A 12,846-nucleotide genomic window follows, 5' to 3' on the forward strand; every position below is an offset into this window, starting at 1 on the left:
CTCCTTTCTCTGAATATTATATTTGTTGTAACTGTTTTATTATCTTCTACTTAGATGTTTTGTTTGATTAAGGTTAGCTACACTCAGAGCAATATTTCTGCTTTAAAGTGGTAGTAAACCACGTACAAAAAAAAAAAAAATCACCTGCAAGGTAAAGACATAATGTGCTAGTATGCATGGCACATTATGTAAAACGTACCTTAAAATTAAGCCTTCCAATGGCACGCTGTCACCTTTGACAGGGCTTCCATCTTCACCTGGTCCTTCTTCCTTGTTCACGGGCTCTGGCGGCTTAAATGGCTGAGCCGCGATGACGTCACTCCTGCTCATGTGCACTGAAGTCTCGGGACATGGCACAGTGCTTTGAAGGAACGGCATACCCATGCCGTTTGCCATTGCCATTTGAGCAGCACATTATAGTATAAAGGGAGACACTACAGCTACAATACAATTAAAACAAGAGGATTAAGAGGGCCCTACTCATGAGAGTTTACAATCTAATAGGGTGGGGTAAGTGGGTAAAAGGCTGTAACTGTGGGGGATGAGCTGATGGAAGTGATAAATGTCTATTCAGAGGTGTGATAAGCTTCCCTGAAGAAATGAGTTTTCAGGGATCGCCTAAAAGCAGCCAGAGTAGGGGATAGCCAGACAGATTGAGGTAGAGAGTTACAGAGGATGGGAGAGGCTCTGGCAAAGTCCTGGAGACAAGCGTGGGAAGAGGAGATGAGGGAGCTTGAGAACAAGAGATGAGGAACGGAGAAGATGGTTTGGGTGATACTTGGAGACAAGATTGGTGATGTAGTTTAGGGAAGAGTTGTGGACGGCTTTGTATGTTGTTGTTAGTATTTTGAATTTAATTCACTGGGCAATCAGAAGCCAGTGGAGGGATTGACAGAGAGGGGTGGCAGACACTGAGCGGTTGGTATGGTAGATGATCCTGACAGCAGCATTCATGATAGATTGAAGAGGGGATAGCCTATGGAGCGGTAGGCCTATGAGAAGGGAGTTGAAATAGACAAGGTGAGAGATAACAAGGGAGTGAACGAGTAGCTTGGCGGTCTCAATAGTTAAAAAGGGGCGCATTTTAGAGATGTTACGGAGGTGAAGTCTGCAAGCTTTTGACAGCGATTGGATTTGGGGCCAAAAGGATAGGTCAGACTCTAGGATTACACCAAGTACCTTGGCTTGAGGGGAGGGGCTGATAATTGCATTATTCGTCTTGATGGAAAAGTCATGTAGGAGTGCACGAGGGGGAGGGAATATTATAAGCTCAGTTTTAGAGAGATTTAGTTTAACGAAGTGGTGCAACATCCATGCTCATATGTCACTTAGTAATGCGAGAGGAGACTGAAGGAGTGAGGTGAGGAGTAGAGAGATGGATTTGGGTGTCATCAGCATAGAGGTGGTATTTGAAGACATGGGAGGTTATCAGGTGACCAAGAGAGGAGATGTAGACAGAGAATAGAAGGGGTTCAAGAACAGAGCATTGGGGGACTCCTACAGAAAGAGGAAGTGGAGCAGTGGATACAGAGTTATAGGTAACACTGACGGAGCGCTGTTACAGGTAGGAGGAGAACCAGGATAGAACTGAATCTTGTAGACCAAGGCAGTGGGTTTTATTGAGAAGGAGTGGGTGGTGAACAGTATCAAAGGCTGCAGAGAGGTCTAGCAGTAAGAGTATGGAGTAGTTGTTTTTGGTTTTAGCATTTAGTAAATTGTTAGTGAGTTTTAGTAGGGCAGTTTCTTTGGAGTGCTGTGAGCGAAAGCCAGACTGTAGGGATCAAGAAGGTTGTTTTCAGTGAGGTATGAGCTAAGACGGTTGTAGACTAAGCGTTCTAGAAGTTTAGAGGTGAATGGGAGCAAGTAGATGGGTCATAAGTTGTTCAGGCTGGTGGGATCCAGTGAGGGCTTTTTAAGTATGGGAGTGATCTGTGCATGCTTTAGTGGGGAGGGGAAGGTGCCAGTAGAGAGGGAGAGGATTGAAGATGTGAGTGAGAGCGCATAGGATAGAAAAAGAGGGTGACCATAGTAGTTGTGAGGGAACAGGATAAAGGAGACAATTGGTGAGGTGGGCATCTGAGAACAGTTTGGTAACCTCTTCAGTAGTAGCTCGGTCAAAAGAGGAAAGTGTTGATTGTGCTATTGGACAAGGTATGTTAAGTGGGGAAGATATAAGCTTTATTAGAAGCTTAACTGTAGGTAAGAATTAACATAATGGCTTTACTCCCACTTTAAATGATTGGTAATGTAATGCTACTGTTCCCCAAGCATGCCAGCGAACTACACTCTAGCAGTCTTAGACGCTTACTTAATGAGTATCAAAATCTAAAAAGCAAAATGCCTTAAGTAATTGCTTTCCCCTCCTTTTATGCTCTGCATTGAATGACTTTTTTCTCATTCCTTCCCTTTCTGTTCTTTTAACTCCTTACGTACAGTAACTGCTATCTATGCACCACCCACAATGGTTCGTTAAGGCTGGACCCCAGGCGCAAAAACATAATAAAAATGTTTAATTTTATGTTCACTGATAGCCACTAAGGATTTACATTCACTTTGTGTGCACCAAATTCCTTGTAACCCTCTTTATTACCTTGTAGTGGTGGTGACATTATCACTGTCATTTGCATAGTCTTCACAGAGAGAAGAGCTGTGGGAGGGACGCAGTAGCTCCATCCACTACAGGCTTCCTCCAGAACACAGGAAGGGGCAGAGACGAGACTAGTCACCCTGCACAAGGAGGGAAAACAGTACTGACAGGTCTTAAATACAGAAAATTCTGTACAGAGGCAAAGTTCTACATCTGATTACTACACAGGTCTGGAAGAACTCCACAAAGCACACCAAGATTCAAGTAAAACCTTCACATACCTCTTGAATTAAACAATATTTTCTTAACAATTTATCTTTAAGGATACCTGTCCATATAATAGAATACAATAGGTATGTAAGGCCACCCCCTCAGGAGCCGCTGGATTTTGGGTCCCCCTTTGTTTCAAAGCCAGGCAACACGCATTTTTCCAACTAACTCACGAAGTCAGTAACCATTCCATAGACTTTTTTTTGTTTTATTGGGCAATGTCTTGAGATGAGGTTGGTGATGTGGCTGGGAGAGAGTTGTTGGTCGCAGAAGTCAGTGGAGGGATTGGCAGAGAACAGCAGCAGCCACAGATCAGTTAGTAAGGTGTACGAGTCTAGCAGCAGCATTTATGATAGACTGAAAGGGGGGGGGGGGATATAATTTTTAGAGGTAGTCCAACAAGGAGAGAGATAACCAGGGAGAAAAGCAAAGCCATCCCATTTCCCCAACCATGACACAGAACCGTAAAGGCTGAAACGCTTTTGCGATGCATCAAGTTGCGGTGTGTTACGTGCATCATTGTGTTTCCATTCATTTTAAATGGCACCCCAGCACAGGAAGGCAATGCAGCTCTAACACTCGTGTGTTGCAGTTCACGAAAATGCATGGTAACACACTACTGCGTATTGTGCTGCACTGTTCCGCAAGAAATGCTGCATTCCTGTTCATGTGTGTTGGCAGTGCCTTCAAAATGATTGGGCTTAATACAATGCACATTGACGTGTTAACACAGGTGTAACAATGCAATGCACAAACTAGGAATGGATCCTGAGCCTCCATTCACAAGTGGAAGCACTTACAGAATATTTTTAGGGGGTGTTTTTGCACATGTATACGCATGTTTTATGAGGTTTTTGCAAGCACATGTAATCAGACTGGGTGAGAGGAGGACAGCAGAGGAGGGTGGTTTTTCAGGCACAAAAATATGTAAAATAAAAAACTTATACCACGTTTACAGGTGATTCCATTAAGCCTCATTAACAGGGGCGTACCTATTTGTACATCCATGCAGAGAGCAGCCTTCGTCTGCATGGGATTAACAGGTGTTCTCCATCTGCATGCAGGCAGTCCTATTCATGTCTATTAGGATACATTGGCTTCAAGGAGATTGGTCCCAATCTGACAGCTGTGCAAGTGTGGGTGCAGTGTGAGTTCAGTGACTCCCACCCACAGGGACAGGGCTGCTGTTAGAAATCAGGGGGCAACGTACAGCCTACCTGGGGGGGGGGGGGAGGGCCGACAGGGCCCCCCCCCCCAAAAAAAAAAATAAAATTATATTATCACTCTAAGTACACTAAATAACTATTAGCAGACACAAACTCCCTGCTAAATCTAAAAGAGAAAACTTTCTTGAGTTAATAAATAAAGCTTAGTGTGTGAAGGTTTGGGGCTCATTCACATGAATGCTGTACAGTGTGAATCAGCAGTTTATGGGGCTGGAGCTGTATGCAGGCAGCCTATGTTACTCTATGGCAGTGTTTCTCAACTCCAGTCCTCATGGACCCCCAACAGGTCATGTTTTCAGGATTTCCCTCAGATGAAACAGCTGTGGTAATTACTAAGGCAGTGAAACTGATCAAATCACCTGTGCAAAATAATGGAAATCCTGAAAACATGACCTGTTGGGGGGTCCATGAGGACTGGAGTTGAGAAACACTGCTCTATGGGGACAGCAGCAGCTGTATGAACACAGCCACAGGTCCTAATTGGATAGGTGTGTGGGTGCAGGTGTGCAGCCCTGAATGCAGTGTACATTTGGGATTACGCCAGCCAAATTAGGACCTGTAGCTGTGTTTGTACAGCCTCTGTGTCCCCATAGAGTAACAGGTGGCTTCAGCTGTATGAAACACTCATTCACACAAATAGAGTACCTGTGTTCAGGGGCGGACTGATCATTTGGAAACTCGGGCACTGCCCGAGGGCCCAGGGTCAGTAGGGGGCCCCATGAGATGCCCCTAGTACCTTTTTCATAGGCTTTTTTGAGTTTGGGCAAGGACACAGGGGCCCCATGATCCCCTATTGCCCGGGGGCCCCAAGAGTTGTCAGTCCGCCCCTGCCTGTGTTAATGAACCGTTGGTGGTTGTTCATACTATATGTGAGGTCAGGGGGGCGGTAAATTCCTATTGATAGTAAAATCAAGTGAATGGCGTTGCTCTGCAAGCTCCCTGCAAATGTGCAATGCATATGGCTGTGGCATGCTAGTGCAGGGTTAATGCAGACCGTGAGCAGATGATATGCCTCCTCTCCACCTATCAAAGGCTCTCTGAAGAGCAATCTGAACGCTGATCACACTTCAGAGATCAAAGCATGAGTGAATGAGCGCTTATTTTTTAAATTATTTTTTGCAATTTTTTTTAGAACATTATTCATTTTTTAACTGCCCTATTGGGGGTGCTTTGGTGAAATATGAGGGGTCTAAACAGACCCCTGATGTCTCACTTTTTAGAGAAAGGGACTGAAAACATAGATTCCTCAGTCCCTTTCTCTGCAGCCTCAGCCACACTGGAGAATGAATAGGAAGTGCTTGGAGGCTTCCTGTCCATTCACAATCTGAAGCGTTGTAAACATAGTTTTCTATGCTTCAGTTATGAATGACCACAGGAATGTTTGGTACTGATGTCGATGGGGATGGGGGGATGCAGATACTGAAACCGATATCCCTGTGCCCCCCAGCAGTACAGCCAGCAGGAGGGAGAGGAGTAGAAGCCAACTACACTGCAGGGGGACTCACAGGGGACCTGCTTCCAATGATAAAGCAGAACAACCTGTCTTCCCATTGAACTGATGGTTCAGAATTTTCTATCTTTCATTTACATAGCAAAACATAGAAAAACCCAGCGCTGCTTAACCACTCGCCCTCCTGAGGATTTACCCCCCTTCCTGACCAAGTCATTTTTTTGCGTTATGGTGCTGAGTTACTTTAACTGACAATTGCGCAGTCATGCAACGCTGCACCCAAATGCAATTTACGTCCTTTTTTCCCCACTAATAGATCTTTCTTTCAGTGGTATTTGATTGACTGTGCATTTTTCTATTTTTTGCGCTATAAATAAAAAAGTCCAACAATTTTGAGAAAAAATAAAACAATATTTTGGACTTTTTGCTATTAAACATGTCCAGTAAAATAATTTTAAAAGTCTAATTTCGGCATAAATTTAGGCTAAAAAGTATTCTGCTACATGTCTTTGCTAGAAAAAAATCCCAATATGTGTAAATCAATTGGTTCTCGTGAAAGTTATAGCGTTTACAAATGGTGGTATATATACTGGGATTTGTTTTTTTATTTTTACTAGTAATGGTAGTGATCAGTGATATAGCACTGCAGCAGGCATTCTGATACTGGGGGGAACTGACTTGGTGTCACTGACATCACCAGTGACACCAATACAGTGCTGATAAAAAGCACTGACACTGTACTAATGGCACTGGGCAGGAAGGGGTGAACATGAGGGGCGATCAAAGGGTTAACTGTGTACTGTGTGTGTATGCTTCATTGTAAGCACACTGCTTTGTATGGCTGTGCATGTGAAGCCTGGTATAGCAATGTGCTGGAACTGACAGGGGAGAGATCTGTATTGTTTACATACAGTTCTCTTCCTCCGCCAGCAATGCTCCTCGATCACTGGGTGCCGGCCATTAATCACTGGCCGGGGCCTGGTGATTGACAGCCAAGGCCTCGAATGGCGACATGGGTAGGGCACACACATACCCCTACCTGGAGATGAAAAATTTATATATATATGTGATTCTGCACACTCGTGCTGCCCTGTAGCAGTATTACTGTTATAGGGTGGATGGGAAGCAGTTAAATATCACCAAAAGAAAGCTCTATTTGTGTGAAAAATTATGTCATTTGGGTACAGTGTTGCATGATGGCACAATTGCCAGTTGAAGTAGCGCAGTACCAAACAGCAAAACCTGGCCTGGTCATGAAGGGGGTAAACCATTCCAGAGGGCAAGTGGTTAAAGTCTATGGCGAGAAAACTGAACAGCACAGCTTCAGCTACCAAGTCCAGAGCTGTACCCGGCCTTTACTGAATAGAATGGGATTTGTATGGATGAGCTTGTCACACACACGTTTGTAGGAATGGAGATGACACAGCCATGTCTCCCGCCATCACTGTGAGGGGAGAGGAGCGGCCCACCATGCCTGCTAATAAGAAGAGAATGAGGCGCCCTCCAGAGGAGAGTGGCGGCAGGGCCGTGTCTCTGACAAGATGGACGCCCGCGCTCCGCACTGAGGACAGGCTCTGATAATGGAGGACACCCCCGGGCCGGCCGGCTGGCTCTGGTTCCACACCGCTTCCTTAGTGACGCAGGCGCCTGGAGATGGCGTTCGTGCAGCCTGGAGCACGGCTAAAATGGCGGCGCTGGAGGTAGCGGAGAGGTCAGAGGGTGTTCCTAATGACACGATGTGATTGTGTGCCGTGCGGTGTGTGTGGCCGGGTATTGTGTGCCGTGCTGTGTCTGCGCCGGGGTGGAGGAGGGGATCCGGCCTCTCTAGGCGGCGGTGTGGACATGTGCCGGGCTCAGTGGGAGAGCTCCCCATTGATATCAGGTCTCCTCTGCCCGCACTTCCCGGATGTGTCCTTTGAGATGAGGGGAGCAGCGACCTGTCCCATGGAGTTCTATGGAGAGGAGACTGTATGAGGTCATAGGCTGGATCTCTCTATGGAATCTTCCTTTTCTGCCTCCTGTCACATGTTCTGTATTCTATGGGAGTTCACCAGCCCTGGCTGTGTACAGTGCTGTGTGGTAAGGCAGGGGGTGTTCTGGTGTGCCGCGTGGTCCTCCGACCCGTACGTTGTGCTGCACAGTCCCTGGACCCGTACGGTGTGCTGCACGTTTCTTCAGCCCCTATATCTATGGTCCTCCTGCCCCTACATTGTGTTGCACAGTCCCTGCGCCCGTACGTTTTGCTGCACGGTTCTCCCGTCCCTACATTGTGCGCACGGTCCCTGCGCCCGTACGTTGTGCTGCGCGGTCCTTCTGCCCCTACATTTATGGTCCTTCCGCCTGTACATTGTGCTGTACGGGCCTCAGTGTGGCTTTCTATCACAGGCTGGCCTGTCCTCTGAGGCAACAGACAGAAATGACAGTACTCTGGATAGAGACAATTACACACTATAGAGGGATGTGCTTTGTTCATATTTCATGTCTGAGATTTACAAGCATTCTAAGTTTGCGGTTTCATTTTTCTTATGAAAAAGGTGAGCTTACATTTTCAGTAGGGTTTGGCGGAAAAAAAAAAAGCGTTGTGATGTAGTTTGATGTATGAGCAGTGCTCCTGTCACAGCACACACCAGCAGCCACAGTATAATGAACAGTGAGAGGTGGTCAGGGTCAGGTTTCACTGTGTCACAGTGTGACTTCAGAGTGGCCAAAGGGGGAATCTATGACTGAAGCTCTAAGGGCCGGTTCACATATATGTGGTTTGAACTGCATCCAATCTGCATGATGTGAAATAACATTGCTTCCTATGGGGCCTGTTCACATTCACTATATTGCCAAAAGTATTGGACCACCCCTCAAAATCATTGGATTCAGGTGTTCCAATCCCCTCCATGGCCACAGGTGTATAAAATCAAGCACCTAGGCATGCAGACTGCTTCTACAAACATTTGTGAAAGAATGGGTCGCTCTCAGGAGCTCAGTGAATTCCAGCGTGGTACCGTGATAGGTTGCCACCTGTGCAATAAGTCCATCCATGAAATTTCCTTGCTACTAAATATTCCACGGTCACCTGTTAGTGGTGTTATAACAAAGTGGAAGCAACTGGGAACAACAGCAACTCCGCCACAAAGTGGTAGGTCATGTAAAATGACAGAATAGGGTCAGCACATGCTGAAGCGCACAGTGTGCAGAAGTCGCCAACTGTCTGCAGAGTCAATAGCTAAAGATCTCCAAGCTTCGTTTGGCCTTCAGAATAGCACAACAGTGTGTAGAGAGCTTCATGGAATGGATTTCCATGACCGAGCAGCTGCATCCAAGCCTTACATCACCAAGTCAATGCAAAGCGTTGGATACAATGGTGTAAAGCGCGCAACCACTGGACTCTAGGGCAGTGGAGACATGTTCTCTAGAGCGACAAATCATGCTTCTGTGTGGCAATCCAATGGACATGTTTGGCGGTTGCCAGGAGAATGGTACTTGCCTGACTGCATTGTGTAAGGTGGAGAGGGGATTATGATGTGGGGTTGTTTTTCAGGGGTTGGGCTTGGCCCCTTCATTCCAGTGAAGGAAACTCCTTAAGACATCAGCATACCAGACATTTTGGACAATTTCATGCTCCCAACTTTGTGGGAAGAGTTTGGGGATGGACCCTTCCTGTTCCAACATGACTGCGCACCAGTGCACAAAGCAAGGTCCATAAAGACATGGATGAATGAGTTTGGGGTGGAGGAACTTGACTGGCCTGCACAGAGTCCTCACCTCAACCCGATAGAACACCTTTGGGATGAATTAGAGCTGAGACTGTAAGCCAGGCCTTCTCATTTGACATCAGTGCCTGACCTCACAAATGCACTTCTGGAAGAATGGTCAAACATTCCCATAGACACTCTCCTAAACCTTGTGGACAGCCTTCCCAGAAGAGTTGAAGCTGTTTATAGCTGCAAAGGGTGGGCCAACTCAATATTGAACCCTACGGACTAAGACTGGGATGCCAATAAAGTTCATGTGCGTGTAAAGGCAGGAGTCCCAATACTTTTGGCAATCTAGTGTATGTCCAGTGCACTGGCGGTGCGGATTCAGTACGGTTTGAAAAAGAATCATATCAGATTTCTGAGCAGTGCGGTCAGGTTAAGGTGTGGAGTACAGGCTATTGACTTCTATGGGAACCATTTCTAGACCACATGTGTGAACTTGATAAAATCCTGTCCTGAACCTGATGTAAACCTGACCTGAATGGCTGAACTACTGTATCAGTTAGCTGTGAAACTTGAGCTTCAATCCACACCGCACATGCATGAATCGGCTCTCACTGTACATGTATGTGATCTATCATTTCCGGCTGGGGGACGACTTCTGCCACTCTGACTGTTCTGTCATTCAGTACAGCACAAACCGATCAGTGGGGGGGGGGGTCCCAGCCATAACTCATTGAATGACAGAAGAGCCCTGTGTTGGTAAATGACAAGCCGGGAGTAAAAAGTAGTACATTGCTTAGTAAAAACAGCACATCTAACACACAGGAAACATTGTTAGGCACACAGTTAACCCTTTGATTGCCCCTAGATGTTAACGTTTTCCCAGTCAGTGTCATTAGTTCAGTGACCGTGTATATTAGCACTGATCCCTGTATTGGTGTCACTGGTGATGTCAGTTCCCACAAAGTGTCCATTAGTGTTCAATTATTCTTTGCAGTATCACAGTTCCACTATAAGGCCTCGTTCACACCATGTGTACAGAAAACTGATGTAAACTGACATGAAATCTGCATGTCAGTTTCCATCAGTTTTTCTGCACTCCTCAATGAGCTTTAAACACATTGCATATTCCTGCACGGAAAAAATCTGCACATGATACTAGTGTTGTGGTATGAACAGGGCGCATAGAGAGCAATTGAACGCAGGATGCATGCAGAAAAACTGACATCTCTGCACCATCGTGTGAATGAGCCCAAAGTCGCTGATCACCGCTATTTAAAAAAACCTAAATAAAAATTCCAGTATATATCCCATTGTTTGCAGACATTATAACTTTCACACAAACCAATCAATATACATTTGTTAAAGGGTTTTTTTTTGTTTTTTTAATCAAGGACATGTTGCAGAATATATTTTGGCCTAAATTTCTGAAGAAATTTTGATTTTTTTTTTTTTTTTTTTTTTTTCTTTTTATTGGATATATTTTATAGCAGAAAGGGAAAAAAAATATATATATTTTTTAAATTGCATAATAAAATTTAAAAACCAGTTGTGATCAATTACCACCAAAAGCTTTTCTGTGTGAAAAAATTGATAAAAATGTAATTTGGGTACATCATTGCATGACCGTGTAATTACCAGTTGGCAGCGCAATGGCAGATAGCTAAAAAAGGCTTGGTCATGAAGGGGGTAAAAACATTGCATGACAGAACTGATAAAAGTCCACACTAAGCACACCTACACTATTTTTCCCCTTAAGGAGCAAATTAAATCATGCTTTGCTGGGGGGTTTTTTTTGCCTCTCTGGATCAACTATGGGTATGGGATAACTTTTTTTTTTTTTTTTTTTTTTTTTCTTTTAAGCCAGACTAACTATGTACACTGACATACAGGTGGATTTTTGTTACTGTGTATTTGCACTGGGATTTCAATGAACAGCAATTCGCATATACCTGTGTGTCACTGTGTCATAATGCACATGTCTGAATCCAGCATTTATTCAGCCATTGGCTCCCGCTGCTGTCAATCACAGCCAATGAGGAGAGGGGGTGGGGCCAAGACGCATCTCTGTGTGTGAATGAGCACATGGAGCAGCGGGAGCTCCCCCTAGCAAGATGCTTGCTTTGGGAGCACCCAACAGGAGGGAACGGCCAGGAGAGCCTGTGGGGGACCCGTGAAGAGGAGGATCCAGGCTGCTCTGTGCAAAACCACTGCGCAGACAGTAGATAAGTATAGACATGTTTGTTATTCTCCCCCCCCCCCCCCCCCAAAAAAAATTAACCTTTTTAAAATCGCTTCACAGCAAACTTTTCACAAAGGTTTGTGACTTAAACTGGGGAAATTGTGATCAGAAAGGTAGAGAAATGGCCAGAAAAACAGTTGTGCCTACCTTCTAGCCATGTTGGAGGGTCCAATCTGTCCATTTTATGTGTTCTGCTATTGGTTAATGAGGCCACCCATCACTGTTATGGGCCACTACTACTATGATAGAGGTGGAAATCATGTTAGGTGGTTGCTATTTGCATATGGGCAGCCCCAGGTTTTAGGGGTCCTGGAGCTGCTAGAGGAGCTTTCTCGGTTGTGTGTCATTTGATCCCGGAGTCACCACAGAACGTATTAGTGACATAGGAATTGGCAGATCAAAGCAATGAATGCAGAGAGGGACCAAGCTTCCAACACACCAGGAGGGGTTTTGAATATTGGCGATTCTTCTGCTTTGATAGCTCTGCAAACGAATGGAGATCAGCGTTGAGAGATGAACTCTCTTCTTTGCAGGGGGTGTCTTGTTTTTCCATGTTTATTCTAGTAGGAGGCACTTAAAAATTCTAACAAACTTGTATTTGCTTTCTATGTCTTGCAGGATTTATCCGCCACATATGGATTACTATGTAATTCATGAAGTTTATGATGGTGACTTCTCCCAGGAACAGTTTGAAGCAGAATTAGATGCTGCACTGGAACGCCAGTATCAATATATAGTGATTGAACCAGCACGCCTGGGAGATGAGACTGCCCGCTGGATTTCAGTGGGCAATTGTCTACACAGAACTTCAGTTGTAACAGGAATTGTTTGTCTTTTGACACCTCTTGGCCTTACTAGCTCCACTGCTCATTATTTAGGACTACCAGCCGGAGCCTTAAGTGTGGTATGTGCTGCCCTTTATGGTGTCTCCTGGCAGTCTGATCCATGTTGCCATTATCAGGTCGATCTGAGTGGGCAAGAGCTTGCACTGCTCCCTCCAGGAACTCTAAGGACTTCTTCACCCATAGTATTGGTCCGGAAGGAGGACACGCACCGCAAAAGACTACACAATTTTATTGCACTAACTGCCCTAGTATACTGTGCCCAAAAGGTTTTTGACTTGTGTACAGACTGGTAGCACAAATCCTCTCACAGTAAAGATATTGACTAATTATTTGGCCTTCTCTTTTTTAACGAGTCTACATTTGTAAGAGTGTAACACATTTTGGGTGTGGGAAGGTTCTGCAACCCCTAGTGCTTTGTTCTCATATTGCAGGGCATTTTCTGACAACTACTGTTTCTTAAAGAGGAATTCAAGTGGAATAGTAGGTAACGGGGGAGCAGGGGCTTATTTACCGCAAGGCACTTGCCTATGGCAG

General features: G+C 45.3%; 1 protein-coding gene across 2 annotated transcripts; it reads left to right on the forward strand.

Annotated features, from left to right (window-relative positions):
* Positions 1-7,047: 7,047 nt before the first annotated feature.
* Positions 7,048-12,641, forward strand: LOC149441729 (transmembrane protein 11, mitochondrial-like). Of its 2 annotated transcripts, none has more exons than XM_089656987.1 (2): positions 7,048-7,244; positions 12,086-12,641. In XM_089656987.1, exons 1-2 carry the CDS (start codon positions 7,114-7,116, stop codon positions 12,603-12,605), a joined length of 651 nt encoding a protein of 216 aa, XP_089513113.1. In that variant the 5' UTR covers positions 7,048-7,113; the 3' UTR covers positions 12,606-12,641. The 2 variants fall into 2 exon arrangements, with proteins under 2 accessions (XP_089513113.1, XP_089513114.1); XM_089656988.1 differs by having other exon boundaries at positions 7,052-7,233.
* The last annotated feature ends 205 nt before the right edge of the window (positions 12,642-12,846 follow it).

Source organism: Staurois parvus, unplaced genomic scaffold (genome assembly GCF_062004578.1).
Source record: "Staurois parvus isolate SC_StPar_1 unplaced genomic scaffold, SC_StPar_1.0 ptg000953l, whole genome shotgun sequence".
In the NCBI taxonomy this organism is placed as follows: Eukaryota; Metazoa; Chordata; class Amphibia; order Anura; family Ranidae; genus Staurois; species Staurois parvus.